This window comes from Aedes albopictus, chromosome 2 (genome assembly GCF_035046485.1).
Source record: "Aedes albopictus strain Foshan chromosome 2, AalbF5, whole genome shotgun sequence".
Classification (NCBI taxonomy): Eukaryota; Metazoa; Arthropoda; class Insecta; order Diptera; family Culicidae; genus Aedes; species Aedes albopictus.
The window spans coordinates 219619609-219640185 of NC_085137.1; the positions used below are offsets into that span (position 1 = coordinate 219619609).

The 20577-nt window shown below is 40.3% G+C and overlaps 1 protein-coding gene across 2 annotated transcripts in view; it reads left to right on the top strand.

Annotated features, from left to right (window-relative positions):
- LOC109411287 (E3 ubiquitin-protein ligase MIB2) overlaps positions 1 to 15756 on the top strand; it is a 96182-nt gene extending 80426 nt beyond the window's left edge. For both annotated transcript variants that reach the window (XM_029855473.2, XM_062851158.1), the window contains 2 exons: positions 7508 to 8162; positions 11350 to 15756. In XM_029855473.2, the coding sequence (XP_029711333.1) occupies positions 7508 to 8162; positions 11350 to 13303 (2609 nt within the window). In that variant the 3' untranslated portion in view covers positions 13304 to 15756. The remainder of the gene's footprint in view (positions 1 to 7507; positions 8163 to 11349) is intronic.
- The last annotated feature ends 4821 nt before the right edge of the window (positions 15757 to 20577 follow it).

Sequence of the window (20577 nt, forward strand, 5' to 3'; positions counted from 1 at the left end):
TTTTTGATATTAAAAACGATATACCTTATGTGAACAGTAATTTTATATATATTTTCAATTTTCAGCAATCGTAAAATTCACCTCATTTAACACCTGGCCGATTTTCTATGAAATACAACTCTTTTTATTTGATTAAAAAATCATTACTATAATGAAAGATGATGTACTGAACAACGAAGCAAGGGTGTTTAAATTTGAACTACGCGTCTTCTTTTTATAGCCTTGTATAATTGTCGGTTTTATAAAGTGAACAGTCCTTAACATTAACATTTCATAAACAGTCGTTTCTAACTTGGAGCCTACACGAAGAAAAATGGTATGGAAATCGGATATGATATTCTCATAGATATGCAGCGTAGCTACCATGATTCAACTGATGGACATTGAAGTGACAAAGAAAAGTAAATTTGGAATCAAAAGACAACTGCACGTAATACTTTTGTATAATTATATTTCAGCTTTTCCTTCTGATTATATGTACTGCAGTAAAACAAATGTGGGAGATGTTCACGAGCCACAGGCATCGGGACTCAAATTGAATGACATCGAGCAACGAATTGAGTCGTATTCGGCTTCTCAGCTCCTTCCCTCGTTACCCGCGGAAAAATGATGAGATTTAAAATTGCATCCGATTGGAAAAATATTTAACTACATTATTTCTAACGGGTTTGGCATAATGTCGTTTGGCATAGTCTTTTGGTATAATGGTCAAATGGCATAAGCTGGTATAATAGTCGTTTGGCAAAATGGCCGTTTGGCATAACAATAAGTGGAATATCATTCATCATTTTCATGTATGATAAATATCAGTGTAATTTTCAAAACTGTATCAAACTTCACGGGATTCATCATTTTGGTACGGAGGTACAACACTCAGCGAAAAAAACTGAAGAAATTCACCAAAATACCTTATGCTTTTTGCTATAAGTAAAACTTATGGATGCCATAAGAATACCTAATGAAAATTGATCGTGCTTGCTATGACAAATTTCATAAGATAGACTTATGAAAAGAACAAAAAAATCTTAAAATGATGCAGACTGGATTCGATCCATTAACGTCGGGATCACTGAGCCCGTTATTTATCCACATGGCTACTGACGCTTGAGAATACCATGTTGCTAAACATGAATAAAAGCCAAGCTCTGAGATGATTCTACGTCATAGAGCGACCTTATGAAATTCATCCGAATCAATATGAATTATTTAAAGGCCGTTTCATAAGTTGGGTCTTATGTAAATCTTTAGGTTATTTGGCTGAGTGAATGAATTCTTCCTTCACGGGAAAACTTTATAAAGATAAAATTTGTGAATTACTACGGTTGGCCATATCCAACTTCATTATTATTTAATTAAGAATTATGCCGAATAAACATTATGCCAAAGTACAGTTCTGCCAAACGTCTATTATGCCAAATGACTTCATACCAAACAACCTAAAATGTGAGAAAATTTATAGTACTGTGGAACTCTCGTTATCACCTTACGAAAATGTGAATAGCTCAAATTTCAAAATATTTGGCAATACAGGGGATGGCCAAAATGTTTGGGATAGGCAACTTTTTTTCTCCCACAAAAAAATTCAACATGCTGTAACTTTTCATAGAGTGCATCAAAAAATCTCAAATTTTGACTGTTTGTCAATCTATTATGTGTGCATCATTGGTACAAATTTGGGCTCGATTGATTAATTTTTCGCGAAGTTAGAACCGTTCGCGTAAAACACTATTTTTTAGACAACTCATTTTTGAGCTGTCATAACTCGGAAACCAGTGAACCAAATTGAATGATTTTTTTAACGTTTATCAACAATATATTGATACTCAATACGACGTTATAAAATGTAATATTTTCTCACGGCGAATTAAGTTATATCGGGTTGAAATTTTTACCCATATAGAGGAAAATAAGTAAAATTAACAATACCACACAAAAATTATTAAATGTGTTTTTCCTTCAATCTAAATAGGCTCTAATATATCTGATTAGAGATAATTTGAGAACAGAAGTGAAAAATCTTAGGATATCAACACTAAAATTTATTCACATTAATGTAAAAAAAATACATTTTTTCGAGAAAAGTCCAAAAAGTGTCATGTCAATCCATGATAACTTTTTTCAACGTTTAAAAAGTATCTATGTTTTAATAGTTTGTGAAGCATTTACATATTGTTAGTGTACGTTCAAAATTTCATTCAATTCGGTTTACTGGTTTCCGAGATATGACAGCTCAAAAATGCGTTGTCTAAAAAAAGGTGTTTTACCCGAACGGTTCTAACTTTGCGAAATATTAATCAATCAAGCCCAAATTTGTACCAATGATGCACATATAATAGGTTGACAAACAGTCAAAATTTGAGATTTTTTGATGCGCTCTATGAAAAGTTATAGCATGCTGAACTTTTTTTGTGAGAGAAAAAAAAGTTGCCTATCCCAAACATTTTGGCCATCCCCTGTATGTTTAGATTGAAACTGTTTTGATTACCTAATAGGGGAACTTTTGTATTCTGGGTAGTTTTGTTCTTTTCGTCATGGAAGGCTTTTTGAAAACTATTGAATTTAACGTTTTTTTTTTTATTTTTAATCACTTAACCTAATTTACAGCTCTATTGTCCACTGGGGCACTACGTGAGCAATTTCAATTGACAGCTGCACTTACATTTTGTACAGCGCCTAGATTCTATTCTACTTTATCGAACTGGTTGCCTTTCTGCTGCTTTCACTTTTTCTACTTTATACCAAGTAGAATGATGAGCACAAGGATGATGATGGATGGCCGTTGTTCCTTTCCAGTCCGATTGGGGGTCCATTATGAGTAGCAGTTCGCCGATGTCCAGGTATCCGGGTTCGTTTGAGCCATGGGGCTCAGAAGAGGGTCAGTGTCAGTTGCTCTCGGGGGAAAAGCAACTGACGAAAAATTGCAAGTGCCGGGGCTGGGAATCAAACCCATGACCATCCGCATATGAAGCGAACGTGTGACCAACTACGCCACGGGCCCCGACGAATTTAACGTTGATCTCAAATCTTTCCCAACCAAGCTGAGCTATACGACCAAGTTTCAGGTAATTTGCCAATAATAACCAGTCACCCTAAAAAGACTTATTAAAGTTCAAGCCAATTTAAATCAATAGCTTGACCATTACCCAGAATCAGACATTATATTATTCTGTGTCAACATGTAAGTACAATACTCAAGTACATTAAACAAGCATTTTGTGAATATAATTAATGTTATTAAAAGTGGAGCGGACCTGGTGTGACGGTTAGAACACTTGGCTATCACGCCGAGGACCTCGGATCGAATCTCACTCCCGACAAACTCGCAAAATGTGAGTTCTTCATTCGGAAGGGAAGTAAAGCGTGGGTCCCGAGATGAACTAGCCTAGGGCTAAAAATCTCGTTAATACAGATAAAAAAAAAATGTTATTAAAGCATATTATACATATTTTGATTTTTGAAATCAAATGTTGTTATCATTGAGTTTTTGAAATGATAACAAAATGATATCTCAATTTGATATTAAATAAAAACAATTCGGAACGAAAACTTGTTTTGATTCATTTTGTTATCAATAACAAAATGAATTATCAATTTGTTTTAGGTTTGTTCTCATTCCCTGCTCGGGTACTGTTCACAACCCGAGCAGGGAATGAGAACTAATTGAAAACAAATTGAGTTATTTAGATATCACGAATTTTGTTAACAAAGTGAGTTTTCATTTTGTCTGACTTAAGTGTTAACATAACAAAAATGATAACAAAATAATGTACTGGAATATCTAATTGAAATCAGAATGAGTTCTCATTGATAACAAATTGATATCTCATTTTGTTATCTACATTTTTCGACTTGATATCATACGCAGTTCTTAGGGAGTTATCAAATCTAAAGGGTTATAACTAAAAATTAATAACAAATTTAGTATTCATTTTGATATTTTATTAGGCATTAATTTACATGAATAAGTAAAAATTTAAATTAGATTTTATTTTAAATTTAGAAGAATCTCGTGATTGAAAACTTGTTTTGTTTGATACGATATTATCAAAATATGGCACCTATTAATGGCGTAGTATTATCGATTGTAACATTAACATTTCATCAACAGTCATTTCTAACTTGGAGCCTAAATGAAGAAAAGTTGTATGGAAATCGGATATGATATCCTCATAGATATGCAGCATAGCTATACCATGATTCAACTTGAAGATTAATGATGGACATTGAAGTGACAAAGAAAAGTAAATTCATAGTCAAAGGACAACTGCCCTTAACCTTCCGTAACTCGCGCGGTTGACTACCTGCGTCAGCACCACGCTAATGCTGAGTACAAAAAGCGAGATTTTTTCAACGTGTTGTACAAAATTCAACAATTTTCAATTTTTGTATAGGTAATTATATTTCAGCTTTTCCTTCTGATTATATGTACTGCAGCAAAACAAATGTTGGAGATGTTCACGACATCCCAGAGCCACATAATTTGGCATAATAGTCTATTGGTAAAATGGTCGTTTGGCATAACAATAAGTGAAATGGCATTTATCATTTTCATGTATGATAAATATCTGTGTTATTTTCAAAACTTCAAACATAACGAGATTCATCATTTTGGTACGGAGCTACAATGAATCCTTTTTCGCGCGAGAATACTTTATAAAGGTAAAATATGTGACCTTCAACAGTAGAATGACTGTGAATTACTTCGGTTGGCCATATCTAACTTCAATATGTTTAAATTGAAATAACTGATATCTGGGAACTTTTGTATTCTGGGTAGTTTTGTTCTCTTCGTCATGGAAGGCTTTTTCAAACCTGTTGAATTCAAATTTGACCTCAAATCTTTCCCAACCAAGTTATACAACCAAGTTTCAGGCAACTTGGCCGATGAATACCCCCTCATAATGAAGAGAACAAACCTGTCGATAATATCCAGTCACCCTAAAAATACTTACTAAAGTTTAAGCCAATTTAAATCAATAGCATGACCATTACCCAGAATCAGCAAATTATAAATTTTGTGTCAATATGTAAGTAAAATACTCTGGTCGATTTAACAAATATTTTGTGAATATAATTAATATTAATAAAGCATATTAAACCTTTTTTGGATTTTTGAAATCAAATCTTGTTATCATTGAGTTTTTGAAATGATAACAAAATGATATTTGATCAATGAAAATGAAAATGATCAATTTGATATTAAATAAAAACAATTCGGAAAGAAAACTTATTTTGATTTCATTTTGTTATCAATAACAAAATGAGTTATCAATTTGTTATAGGTTTGTTCTTATTCCCTGCTCGGGAAGATGTTCCTGAAAACTGATAGATTTAAAAATATGATCAATTAATTAAATAATATTTACCAGAAGCCAGGGCCGGATTTACAAATGTGGGGGTCCGGGGCCACAGTGTTTTGGGGGCCCTTTATACAGGGGATATATTTTTGCATATACTGTCGTTATACACATAATGTCAGTATATGACATGAAACAAATCTAAAAAATATTGATGATGATGAATCAGGCCGTATTAGTGGAATACCTGTAAGTTAACAGAAAATCGTTTAACTACTCTTCCTTTTAATGAAGGTATTGATGTCGTTAGGGAAGAATTTGAATCTAGAACAATGGCCTGGAATAATGTTGATTAGTAGAAATTATTAGCTGAAATTTGCAAGAAATTTCTTGCAAAATTTGTATTACAATCGGTGTTGTCTATTTTGAGAAATCCAAAGAGAATTTCTGCAATCGCTAGAGAAGTTGCAAGTCCATCACTATGAAGAAAGAACACTTTTAACAAAAACTTGTTCTAACGACCTCCCAAAAGAATTTCCACAATACTCTGAATCCAAAGAGGAAATTGTAATAGAAAATGCTGAAGAAATTTCAAAGGGAATCCATGATTAGTTCCTGATGAAATTTCTGAATTTAATTTCTAATAGAACTTCCTGTTGAACTACTTAAAAATATTTAGCGGAAAACCCGGATAAAGTTTTAGCTAACTTCTTCACAAATTTATTTTGATATTTTCTCTAGGAATCTATGGATTTTATCAGGAGTTCGCCAAGGATTCATCAGCGAGCAACTCAAAAAAATCGGACTGAAACTCTTTGAAATAATTCGCCTTGATTTGATGCTAGATTTTCTCTGAAAATTCAACTGTTTTTGGTGTTCTCCGATTTAAGTATGTAAGTCGTGAGCTGTCTAAGTAAAATAAAAATAAAGATCTTCAATAACACCTGTAATTTTCGATAAAAAAAATCCTTTAATTCTTTGTAGGAATGTACGATTCTGCGGAACGGATTAGCGGATTTCTATTGAAATAAACGCAACGATTTATTAACAAAACTTGAGTATTTTATTTCTCTATTTCAGACGCGACACTCACGTATACTTCGCATTTACTGACTCACTGCTCTCTCTATAGGCTGATGCTGTGGGCATGCAGCAGTGTTGCCGAGATGCCACATCTTCTAAGAACTCTATAGAAAATTAAAATATTTTCAAAAACTTCAAATGAAAAGAACAAACAAATTTAGCAGGAACTTTTTGACTCTATCATTTATAGAGTTTTGGAGTTCCTCTAGAATTCAATCGAAGATTTTCTTCAGGACTTCCGATAATTTTTCATAAGCAATTGTACATACCAAAAAATGTTAATAAGTTTTGGAGGCAAAATTTAAAATTTCATAAATAGTTGGACAAACAGTTGCAGCCTTTCTCAAAAAAATCACAACATATAATATACATTTTGCCAGTAGACAGTAATTTGAAGTTCTTATGACAACAATTTGTGGGCTTCGTGGCCGAGCGGTTAGCGGCGTTAGTCGTTTAGGAGTCTCGTAAGCCTCGGAGTGTGGGTTCGATTCCCGCTCCAGTCGGGTAAAACTTTTCGTCAAACGGCAAATTCTCCACTGGGCCACTGGGTGTTAATGTGTTGTCCGTTGTCGAATGTTTGTACTGTTCAGTCTGTAGAGGCCGTAAGGTCGAAGACGGTGTAATTGTCTTTTTCAATTTTTTTATTTTTATTTTTTTTTATCAAGAGAAGTTTTTTGCACTACTTTTTATTCTTGCTCTTATTTTTTTTTGTGGGCCCCTGAAATGTGGAGGCCTGTGGCCCTGCCCCCCCCCCCTTACATCCGGCACTGCCAGAAGCAAATCCAAAACAAACTTACTAATGAATCCTTTGTGTAAGCGATTTATAAATCAGAAGAACCCCTTAAGATTTTTTTTTTCTGCTTCGCAGCTTTGTGTTCTATGAGAACTTCCGCAGTTATTAACTGAGAGCTTTATTTGTTGATCATCATTTTACATGTGTATATATCATGCAGCAGGAACGAAAATACCCAAGGAAGTCAAGTAAAATTTCATTTACAAAAAGCAAGAAACTCACTGCATTTCTATACCTAACACCAGTGCGGTCAACTCCACAATATATTCCCACTCTACAATACAAGTTATATTTTGTAATTCATTCTTTAACATGTCCTTTTTCTGCCCCATAGGTCAACCGGAGGAGCAGCAACCGGTTTCGCCACCGGTGCGCTCGCACTTCAACGTCGGAGACCGGGTCCAGGTGGCCATCCCGGAGGAAAGGCTCATGTCGCTGCAGCAGGGCCACGGAGGCTGGAATCCGCGGATGGCCGAGTATCTGTCGAAGATAGGCATTGTACATAGGATCACGGACAAGGGTGATATTCGGGTTCAGTATGAGGGCTGTGCCAACCGGTGGACGTTTCATCCGGCGGCCCTCATTAAGATCTATAGTTTTAATGTAGGCGACATTGTGACGTTCATCACGGATGCGGTCAAAATGCAACAGCTGCAGAAGGGTCACGGCGAGTGGGTTGAAACCATGCACAACGTGCTGGGGAAGTCGGGAAAGGTGATCAAAATCTACGGGGACGGTGATCTGCGGGTGCAACAGTTGGACGACGATTTGGCCTGGACGGTTAACCCAAAGTGTGTCAAACTGGAGCGCTCGTTGATATCGCAGGCGACGGCAACCGAACGGTCGAACAGCATGATGGATTTGAGCAATCAACGCACGAACGAGCACCACATAACGCCCCTGTCGGGGCTGTCGGGCACGTCCGCCGCTGATAGGCTTGTCCGAGAGGCCGCCCAAGGCAATATGGATTTCGTGCAAAATTATCTCAGGTGAGAATCGTTTTCGTAAGCATTTGTTTCGTTTTTTTCATATTCAAGATAAAACTAAATCGGCAATATTACGCCATAACTAGGGTAAAAGCTCCCTTAGGGGCGATTTCTTCACCTTGGCTTAAGCGTTAAGCCAGGCTTAACTATATGGGTAAGCCTGGCTTACCGGTTAAGCCGAGGTGAAGAAATCGGCCCTTAGAGGAGGTAGTACCAATAGTGATGGTATAGCCAATTTAGCACTATTTCGACCAAAAAGCTTGCAAATGACATTTTTAATAGATGCACCATAACTCATTAATAACATTAATTCAGTTTTGTGTTCAGGATTTGCCGAAAAACCTATTTTAAACAATTATTTTCCTTATTTTTTTTGCTCCTTTGCACCTATAGTGGAGGTAGTGTTCCTATAGTGGTGGGTCCCATAAGAATTCAATGGGATGCGTCACTATAGGAACCAATGTTAAATTTTACCTCCATAATAGGAACCGTGTACCTATAGTTGGTGCAAGTGATTTATTAGCAAAAACTGAAAGAAACAATGGTTTTTACATTTTTCCTAGCAAATTTTGATGAAAAACTACCGATTAACGTTTTCAGACTTTTTATTTTGCGTTGTTATCAATTTTATTCAATTATTTTACTACAAGGAGCTACTAATAGCACCACTATTAGTACAATTACCCTACAAGGTTTGTGGCTGCCAATCTCAAACCTCGGTCACGCTTAACGCTCGTCAGATCTTTTTCCAACTAATCCATCCACTTTTCACGCTGCCCTCTAGTTCTTTTTGTACTATCCGGATCTACTGCGAACACCAGTTTTGCAGGGTTATTGTTCGGCATTCTCCCAGCATATCCTGCTTATCGTGTCCTTCCAGTTTTTGCAACCACAGTAGAGTGCAGCGAGATCGTGATTCATTCTTCGCCGCTGAATACTATTCTTCTGCACACCATCAAAGATCCTAATCCTAAGCACCCGACGCTCGAAATCTTCGAGTGCTTGCATGTCCTTGTCGAACATAGTTCAGTCTCGTGCCCCTAGAGAAACACCAGTCTTATCAGCATTTTGTACATGGTGCATTTGGTGCGAGAGTGAATCTTTTTCGACCGCAGGTTCTTGTGGAGCCCGTAGGGGGCTGTCCATAAACCACGTGGTCATGAGGGGGGGGGGGGGGGGGGAGGTGTTCGGCCAATGATTATTTTGTATGGACATAGGCCCGATTTCTACTGATGACGCGCCTTCGTATTTCACGGCTAACGTTGTTGTCTGCGGGTCATAAGGATCCGAGATAGACGAAGTCTTCAACCACCTCGAAAGTGATCCCGTCTATCGTTACACTGTTGGTAAGGCTTACTGTGTCGTTCGCGGTTCCGCCTGCCAGCATGTTTTCACTATTAGTCCAACCTTTGCTGTCTCACGTTTCAGGAGGGTCTACAGTTCTGCCACCGTTCCAAATGTTTAGCAATAATATCCATGGCATCCGCAAAAAAATGATCGGATTTCGTGGAAATCATGCCCCAGCTGTTGATCCCATGTCGTCGCATAACACCTTTCAGGCGATGTTAAGCAGCAGGTATGAGAGTCCATCACCTTGTCGTAGTCCCCGGCGAGACTCCAAGGAACTAGATAGATCGCCCGAAACTCTTACGCAGTTTTTTACGCTGTCCATCGTGGTTTTGATAAGTCTAGTTAGTTTCCCATTCTCGTCCGTAATTTCCATAGCCCTGTGCGGTCTATATGCGGTGTACCTTGAAGTCGGTGAGCAAGTGGTGCGTTGGAACCTGGTATTCGCAGGTTTTTTTTATTAGGTCCGTTGTCGAGCGGCCGTCAACGAAGCCGGCTTGATAACTTTCCACAAACTCATTTACTTTGAGTAGAGGACAACGGAAGACGATCTAGGATAGTACTTTGTAGGCGACATTCTGATACCATTCTTACTAGCTGACTTTATTGTTTTTGAGCTGCTAAATAGCATTCTTACGGTGAATATATAACGAAGCCACACGTTGAATTTTCAAGAGCACAAATCTGAGGAACCAAAAGACGGATTGCGCTGAAAAGTTGATCGATTGGTTACCCGCTGGTGGTGACCAATCGATCAACTTTTCAGCGCAAACCAACCCTCGGTTCTAGGTTGGTTCTAGGTAAGACTTGGCATTTTTCTAATTTTAATTTCATTTTTTTTTTCAAATAAGTATGTGCTTAGATCACCCTAACCCCTACTGTACTTGCGTAGTCATTTCTCCCGCTGCCTTAATCCTCGAAGTCTGTGCTCCCTGAACCATTCAAGTGTTCGTCGTAGTGTTGCTTCCACCTTTCAATTATCTCACGTCTGTTCGTCAAGATGTTTTTGTCATTATCCCTGCAAGATGCATAGACTGCTGATCGCATATCAGTCCCATATTTGCTGGGTTTCCTATTCATATGGGGCAGTAATGCGATCATGGGCAGTAGGGATTCTGGTAAAACCTCCATTTTTCCTGTGAACGGCACATCAGTGCCATTTGTTCGCACTCCGCTTCTTCCAGGCGGCGCTTTTTCTCCTGGAAGAGGTGGGTCTGCTGTTTTCACGTTTTTATATCGCTCTACGTTCTGCCGCGTCCCGTGCTGTAGCTTGAACGCGCCTTTGCTGCGTTCTTCTACCTATTCCAAAATCTCTCTACGCTCGTCTTCGAAACAATTGTCTTCGGCTCCATTCCACAAATCCAATCTGGGCTCAGCTTCGTTGTTGATGGCTGCTGTAATCGTACTCCAGCAGTACTCGAAAGGGGCTCAATTGAGCTCGCCCTCGTCCGACAACGCTGCCTCGAGATTCTGTGCGTATGCTGTGGCGACATCCGATTGATTCAGCCCCTCCAGATTATACCGAGGCGGCCGTCGGAACCGTATGATGTTAAGCATTGAGTGTTTCTGGCGCATTTTTATCTCTACCAGGTAGTGGTCAGAGATGATGTCTGTGCCACGATAGGCCGTGACGTCGATAATAGTTGAATAGACTTAACATAACTACTCATTAAGTAATTAGTGGTAACATAGCCTATTCCGTCTAAATATTAACCGTTGTCGAGATCGGATTTGCGTAATGGCTTCAGCCTTGGCTTGATAAACAAGTAGTCACGCATCTCCAACTAAAAATTCTCAAAACAATGTCGATGTTATTAACACAAAACGTTTTATCCTTTTTCAGTGCCAATCCGGAGGAGGTAGACTGCGTCAGCGGTGGCAAAACCTGCCTACAGGTAGCGGCCCACCAGGGCCACGTGGATCTGGTTCAGCATCTGCTGGCGCTCGGTGCCAACGTGAACGTCGTGGACAAGGAAGGCGACTCGACGCTTCACTATGCCGCCTTTGGGAATCAGCCGGAAATCATGCGCATTCTGTTGCAGCACAGTGCCAATATCGATGTTCTGAATTCGTCGCACTGTTCGGCGTTGCACATTTCGGCACACAAGAAACCGCCGCACTGTGTTAAGGTATTGCTAGAATTTGGGGCGAATGTTAATGTGCAGGATGCCTACGGAGATACGGCGCTGCACGATGCGATAGGTAAGGAGAACACTGAGGTGGTAGAGCTTTTGTGTGCTTGTTCTACGTTAGACTTAACGATTAGGAATAAGCGAGGGTTCAATGCGCTACATCATGCTTCGCTGAAGGGTAACGTCCATGCGGCTCGTAACATTATCCGATTGGCACGGCAGTTGGTCAATGTCAGGAAAGACGACGGATTTTCGGCGTTGCATCTGGCGGCATTGAACGGCCATTCGAAAGTGGTCGAGGTATTGGTTAAGGAGGGACAGGCAGATATTAATATCCGGAACAACCGGCGGCAAACTCCTTTCCTGTTGGCCGTGTCTCAAGGACATACCGCGGCTATTGAGAAACTGGTCGAATTGAAGTGTGACATTGCTGCAAAGGATGAAGATGGCGACAATGCGATGCACTTGTGTATCATTAAAAAAGCCAATCTAGTGCAGGATGTGACAGCGACGGATTCACCGAAGATTTTCGAAATGTTTCAATCATTGGCACCGATTGTCAGTGAAAATCGTTTGATGTATGCGTTGTTATGCTTCCTGGCGAAAGAAGGATGTCCATTGGATGTGAACTACAAGGGCGCAAGAGTTTTAGATTGGATACCTAGTCAACCGGTAAAAGATATTATACTTGGATACGAAAGAGCTCGAATTTCTCGAGAGAAAGCTGCTGCAGCCGGCCCGCCTGCTACTGATCGGTCATTGAACAACTCCCGAGAAGAAGACGATGATCAGCCGATCATTCAAGTGCAGTCGAACTTAGAGGTAATGAGTCTGGCTGCAAACAATCTGGATGAAAGTGAAGGTAACGCTTTGCAGGACGGAGTTGCAAGCCCAGGGACCAGTGGATTAGGCCAATCCAATCCTCCAACTCCTGCCCGCAGAAATCGAGGACACAATCGAGAGGCTGCCGGAGTTACTCCGCCGCCCATTCCAAGCCATCATCCGAATGTCATTCAGGAGGATGAATCCAAGCGAATGAATATCGAACCATTAGCCCCAAGTGAAGCATCTGGTCCCAGCAGTATAACTCCCATAGATAGTCCCGCACGTTTCCAATCACCAAATCGAGCCTTATCGCCAACCATGGCAGGCACCCCGGAACCCAGCGGCGGCAGCGGCAGCAGTTCTTCCAAGCATATCAGCCGACGACAGTACTCGGACAAAAATCCAACCGCTTCCCCAGTAGGAGTTCTTTCCACAAGTCCGCCAGTTATTACCAATATCCCTCAGGAATGTATCGTCTGCAACGAACAATTGCTGCTGATCATCTTCGATCCGTGTCAACATCAAATCTCTTGCGAAGAATGTGGTATCCGGATGAAGAAATGTCTGTCGTGTGGTGTGTACATAGAGAGGCGTGTTACCGTGACCGGAAAGCAGTTGTTCAATCCCAAAGACAATCGCCAGCCATCGGCCGATCGACTACGCTACCTCGAGAGCAAAATCATGGAAATCGAAGAAACCCATTGCTGTAGCATCTGCATGGAACGGCGCCGCAATGTGGCCTTCCTGTGTGGCCACGGAGCCTGTTCTAAGTGTGCCGAAACGCTCAAGATTTGTCATATGTGCCGCAAAACGATCACTAAAAAAATCAATCTCTACTAAAGGTGTTTTACTGTCATCCTGCACCCGCGGCCATTTCCCCTAGGCTAAGGCCGTGAAGTTACCAAAAATCGTGAAATTCTTTTATTACAGAAACTATCTTATCTTCCTCCCGTATTTTGAAAATTTGTGCTTCTGTGAAAGCCATTCAGCTGCTGACAAAGTCGACCAATAAGCATCTACGCTTTGGTCGATTTTTTCTTGTTCTTGCACTATTTAACGTGATGTGACATTTGTCTACAGAGTTGTAAAAAACTCTTTTTCGCTAAAATTAGATAGAAATTTCTTAACGGAAATGTTTCCTTTCTCGCTACCAAAAAGTTAAATGAATCACCACTAAATCTAAGTGTAAATAAGCTAATTCTTAACAGCAAGTATGTGTATTTATATGTGCATGTTCATCGAAAAGCTCTGACCATGGATACAGAAAACAAAAAAAAAACGTTAAGCCAACGTGAAACTGTGGAAAGCTCATTTTAGTGAAAATAAACGAATTATTATACCCACATTACCTTTTATTACTCATCGATTTCGTCGCGCCATTGACTGACTTGTAATACAAGCTTGAGTGCATACGTAGCAGCATTAGGACGGTTTGCCACCATTTTTGCCGAGTTTCTGACTGGATTCGACCAAAAAATCTCAAATTACGAGGTTTGACACTTCCTTGTTAAAACAAATTACCTATTACCTAATGTAGCAACCGGGGGCTACTTCATGAATGTTTTCACTTATTTTATGTTTATTGTTCTATTAACTAAAGAATCTACTATCTACTAAAGAAAACGGATCTTTAAAAATTTGCCCTTGTACAAAAAAGCTCTTGTTACTTTTAAGTGTTTAATCGAATTTCCAGGACTCCCAAACCATCTGTTCAATTCAATCGATACACCAGAACAAGATGTACCTATTTTTGTATAAACATAATTTCTAGTAGCTCCAGGCCTAATCTATGAAGTTCATGAATAATCTAGCTTCGTCCAAGTCATTTCACGCAGCTTCGCTGATACCTCAACTAGTTTCTTCAGGAAGCGAGAGACGAACCAGCCAAGGGCTAAAAGTCTCTTGAATGAAGACAAATCAATCAATCAATTTCTCCAGGAAATTAGCTTGATTCTTCCATTGTTTTCTTCTCCAAGTCAATTCAAAAGGTCCAACAATTATTTCAATGAATGTTTGAAAAGTTTTTTTTAACAAATTGTTTCAAGAGTTTTTGTGAGAATCATCTTTTTTTTTTATTTCCACAGAAGTGATTCATCAATAAATTGATTGATTGATTTGTCTTTATTTAAGAGACTTTCAGTCATCAATAAAGGCAAAAACACCTGATGCAGTAGTTTTTTAGTTCTAACATTACCTTTGACGAAAATTTTCAATTTTCTACATTCAACATAACGAAATGTTTCCTGCTATGAAAACGAATTCAGGTGTGTGAAAATTTGTTTCCCTGATCATTTTGTTGCACAAAAAAAAAGTCAATCATCGTATTCTTTCTGAAACTGATGTGTACATTTATTCATCTTATTCTTTTTCATGGCTCTACGTTCCTACTGGCACTTTGTCTGTCCGCTTCAACTTAGTGTTCTTTTGAGCACTTCCACAGTTATTAATTGAAGGGTTTTATTTGCCTGCCAATCCATGAATTTGTTCATTGGATGACAAGCACAATACTACAGAGATTCATTATGCCCCGGGAATCGAACCTGCCGTCTCTGGATTGATGATCGAATGCCTTATCCGCCAGGCTAACTGGGGACCTCTTGCTCAAGTGCTCCGAAAAAAATTTCTAGGACATTTTCTTGAGAAACATTGTTGATACATATATTATAAATTTTGACAAAAAGTTTATTTTTGGTCATGAAAGGATATAGTAATGAAGGGCTTCAACACATTTAAACATAGATTTTCGTTGTTACATATTCTTAAACAGGATAAAAACATTTTTTGGTCGAAACCAATCGGAATGAAAAGTAATTGACTGCTGGTAAAAAAGTACGAAACCTGATATTCACCAAAACGAATACACATTACACACGAATAATCAACAAATACATTCACATCTAATTGTACTTTGCACAGTGTTCTTAGACTTTTGGTTTGTCGCATAATTCAATTATGTTAGGTGACTCCATCCGAAATAGTGTTTGTCTCTGATTTACACACAACAACAGTTTTTGGCTTGCATACAAACGAAAGAAGCAGTTTTTATAGACATATTGACTAGCCCAAATGAGCGAAACGAACAACATAGTTTAACGGGACAAATTTTAATATATATTATTATACTGTATATCAAAAACAAATAAGAGAAAATGTGGAGCTCCCCCCATACCTGTATTCGATTGTTATTAATGATGAATGATAATGTGAAAATGAAGTTGTTTGTACGCACATAAAACGAAGAAGCATACACATATTAATAAACTGATATTTATTTCATTGTATCAAAAAATAAACACCCAACGTTTCAGTTGCATCTATTCCGAAAGCCGTGGGTTTGCTCATCTTGAGTATTTGGCTTTATCAGCCATTGACGACCCGGCGATGATTCGCCTCCTCTCCTCAGGTATGCTAGTTGTAGATTAGGAGATTCAATAGCAGATAAGCGACTATGGATGGATTTCCTATAGTGATTCGCTTCTGTAACAATAATTTCAAATTCAAGCAGAGAAGTTGATGACCCATTTGCAACCTTTGCGTTGTTTCTATTGTTACCTAGGTATATTGTCTACTTGAGGAGTAATCAGAAATTTCGTTTTAACGCTCTATTTGAAATCTAGAAACTACATAAGCTAAAAGGTATAATCTAACCAATACACTCCGGAAAGTTTGTGCGTCTAATTTACCCCATTCATTTCATTTATTTAGTATAAGGTTAGGATAGAACGAAGCCACACCTCAAAATTTCAAGAGCACAAACGTGATGAACTGAATGGTTGTTCGCGCTGAAAAGTTGATCGATTGGTTACCCGCTGTTGGTTACCAATCGATCAACTTTTCAGCGCAAACCGTCAATTGGTTCTTGAGATTTGTGCTTTTGAAAATTCTAGGTGTGGCGAGTTATATTTTTACCATAGCATAAAATTTATACGGCATAGAATGCCGTACAGTGAAGATCTGGTACGTTGTCGACCTGCCGTCGATGAAGCCGGCTTGCTAACTTCCCACGAACTCATTTGTTTTAGGTGATAGACGACGGAAGATTTTTTTTTTACTTAATCATTTATTTGAGGCTCATGCGCCAACAGGCATAACTGAGCCGAATTCAGTTTTTTTTTACAATTTTATGTTTTTGACTTATAAACTATGTTAGTTTTGGGGAACCGTAAAACTCGCGGTTTGGTCGAGGTTAGGGGTAACAATAATATTTGAGGAAAGGATAGGGTGATGAGGGCGTTTCGTTGACACATGACAGCATGATGTGGCTTATTGCTGCTGGTCGAACGTAGAGTGGACAAACAACCTGTAACGATACAAACAGACGATTTTCGAAGGGACACGAGGTGGACAAGATGAACAACAAGACGGGGATATCAAACGAAGACTTCGACGGAAGATGATCTGGGATAGCACTTTGTAGACAGCATTCAAAACAGTGATCGCTCTGAAGTTCTCACATTCTAAATGGTCGCCTTTCTTGTGAAAGGGGCAGATTACCCCTTCCTTCCACTTCTCCGGTAGCTTTTTTATTTCCCAGATCCTGACTATCAACCGGTGCAGACAGGTGGCCAAGTTTTCTGGGCCCATCTTAATGAGTTCAGCTGCGATACCATCCTTACCAGTTGCTTTGTTGGTTTTGAGCTGATGAATGGCATCCTTTGCTTCCGTCAGCGGTGGAGTTGGCTCATCTCGTACTCTGCTGCATTGACGTAGTCGTTACCCCCGTTGTTGTGGCCTCCCATGCCTTGCCTATGTCTTTCATGCCATTCAGGTGCTCGTCGAAGTGCTGCTTCCACCTTTCGATCGCTTTACGTCCGTCCGTCAAGATGCGTCCGTCCTTATCCCTGCACATTTTAGCTCGCGGCACGAAGCCGTTACGGGATGCGTTGAGCTTTTGATAGAACTTTCGTGTTTCTTGGGAACGGCACAACAGCAGTTCCATTTCTTCGTACTCCGCTTCTTCCAGGCGGTGCTTTTTTTTCCCGAAAGAGGCGGGTCTGCTGTTTCTGCTTCTGTTTGGAGCGTTCCACGTTCTGTCGGGACCCTTGCTGCAGCATTACCGCCCGCGCTGCGTTCTTCTCCTCCAAAACCGTTCTGCACTCTTCGTCGAAACATTCGTTTCGTCGATTCCGTTCCACGTACCCGAAGGTGCTCTCGGCTGCGTCGTTTCACTGTACTCCAGCAATCCTCTAGAGGGGTCACATCGAGCTCGTCCTTGTCTAGCAAAGCGGCCTCGAGATTCTGCGCGTATGCTGAGGCGACATCCGGTTGTTTAAGTCGCTCTAGGTTGTACCGTGGCGGTCGCCGGTACCGTACATTATTGATGACAGAGAGTTTTGGGCGCAGTTTGACCATCACCAGATAGTGGTCTGAGTCGATGTTGGCGACACGATTGGTCCTGACGTGGATAATGTCGGAGGAGTGCCGATTTGAGATTCCGTGTGTTGTGATGATCTCCAGGTATAACGATAAGGGAGGCTGTGTTGGAAAAGGTGCTACGTATGGACATATTTTTGGAGGCGGCGAAATCAATTAGTTGTAGGCCGTTTTCGTTCGTTTGCTGGTGGGCGCTGATCTTTCCAATCGTTTAAATCTCCTATGATGATCTTGACGTCGTGGCTTGGGCAGCGATCGTACTCGCGTTCGAGCTGCGTGTAAAATGCGTCCTTGTCATCATCAGTACTTCCGGAGTGTGGGCTGAGCACGTTTATTATGCTGAATTTGAAGAATCGGCCCTTGATCTTCAACCTGCACATTTTTTTCGTCGATCGGCCACCAACCGTTCACGCGCCTCTGCATATTACCCATCACGATGAAAGCTGTTCCCAGCTCGCGTGTATTGCTGCAGCTCTGGTAGATGATATGATTACCTCTAAATGTTCGCGCCATGGATCCTGTCCAACACACCTCCTGCAGCGATCGATGCCGAACCCGCGGTCTTTCAGTAGATCAGCGAGTATGCGGGTGCTCCCAATGAAGTTGAGTGATCGGCAGTTCCACGTACCGAGTTTTTGTTCGCTGGGTCGTTGCCGTTGGTCTCGGTTCGTATTATTCTGTTGCTGATTTTCCGTTACAATGTTTTTTTACGGCTGGCTTGTAGGGCCTGACACCAACCTCCTACTTTCCGGAGGACCATAGTGCGCAGTAGAGCTTAGAGTCCTTCCCTGGTACTCGGACGTTAATCAGCCGCCCCCAACATGGGGATCAGACGCTGTTGTGAGCCGCTCCTCCTGGAGAACAGACGCTCAAATTTGCCGAAGCAAACCCCCCCCCCCCTGCAGCCTACGACCAAAGTTCCCCGATCTTTGGATAGGAGTTGCTGGGCAGAGGCTAGTGGATCACAATGGGATCTGAATTGTGCAGCATACCCAGCCTTTACCGTGCCTTGTACTCCACATGTTTCTTAACAAATTTCTCCAAGCATTACTTTGATAAAACTTCCACAGATTGTTCGATAATTCTTTCATGGAGCCTTGCCGAAATCCATACTGGGATTTATTTAAAAAAAATTTCACGAGTTCCTGCAAAAAAAAATCTCCCGGGGATTCTTAAAGAAATTCCGTCAGGAACTCCTTTGGAAATTCCTCGTAGATTCACTTTAAACAATCCTCCATGAAAACCTAAAAATATTCAGTCAGCTATTCCTTCACAAAATCTTTCAGGCATTAAATTTTAGAATGTCCTCCAGAGAATTCTTCAAAAACTCCTAATGAAAGTTTTACACGAATGGCTTCCAGAAATGTTGCATGAATTCCTTTAGAAAATACTTCAAGAAATCTTTTCAAAAAATCTTGCATAGATTGTTCTAGAAATTCATTTTTGAATTTCTTTGGATTTTTTTCTTGGAGATTCCTCTAGAATATTTTCAAAATATTCATCTAAAAAATTTTCCATGATCTTTATCAAAAATACTCCATGAGTTTTTTTTAAAGATAATTCACGGATACATTAACAAGAAATTCAGAAGTCCTACAAAATTTTCTCAGAATCTTTCTAAAGAATTTTCTCTAAATATTGCTTTAGAAATCTCAAGAATATTCCCTAGATTTCTTCATATTACTTACTGGTCAGGCTAAGGCCGGGGTGGCCTCTGCTGTACATAATAGCCGCCTCCATTCCACTCGGTCCATGGCAGTTTGTCTCCAGTTCCGCACTCTGCGTAGGGTCCGCAGATCGTCCTCCACTTGGTCGACCCACCTAGCTCGCTGCGCTCCACGTCTTCTTGTACCGGTCGGATGACTCTCGAGAACCATTTTAGTCGGGTTGCTATCCGACATCCTGATGACGTGACCCGCCCACCGTAGCCTCCCGATTTTCGCGGTATGGACGATGGTTGGTTCTCCCAGCAGCTGATGCAGCTCGTGGTTCATTCGCCTTCTCCAAGTCCCGTCTTCCATCTGCACTCCGCCGTAGATGGTACGCAACACCTTTCGTTCGAAAACTCCAAGGGCGCGTTGGTCCTCTGCACGTAGGGTCCATGTTTCGTGCCCATAGAGGACGACCAGTCTAATCAACGTTTTGTAGATGGTTAACTTCGTGTTACGGCGAACTTTATTCTGCGGAGTCCAAAGTAGGCACGATTTCCTGCCACAATGCGCCTCTGAATTTCTCTGCTGGTGTCGTTGTCGTCGGTCACCAGTGAGCCCAAGTACACGAATTCTTCAACCGCCTCGATTTCATCACCGTCGATATGAATTCGGGGTGGCGGGCGCGGTGATTCCTCCCTGGAGCCCTTTTCCATCATGTACTTTGTCTTCGACACATTAATGACTAGGCTAAGTGTACCAGTTATGGCTATAGTACCTCAAATTCGCCATAGTTGATTTTCAACCTTTAAAGATACAAATCAACAAGAAAAAAATCGTGAACAACAGATCACGATCACAAAAGATTATTGCAATCATTCAAACTTCACAATTTGCTCAAATTATGGTAGAAATAAATCATTTTCCTTAACTTTTCGGCTTCCTTGTACCCTATTTCGCCATAGTGTACCAGTTATGGCAACTCCCATAAGGAATGCATGTAAATAGTGCGAAGTGGAACCCAAATTAACAAATGTATCCATAACTGGTACAGGGTTCCTATCATTGGCACACGCCTTAATAAATACTAAA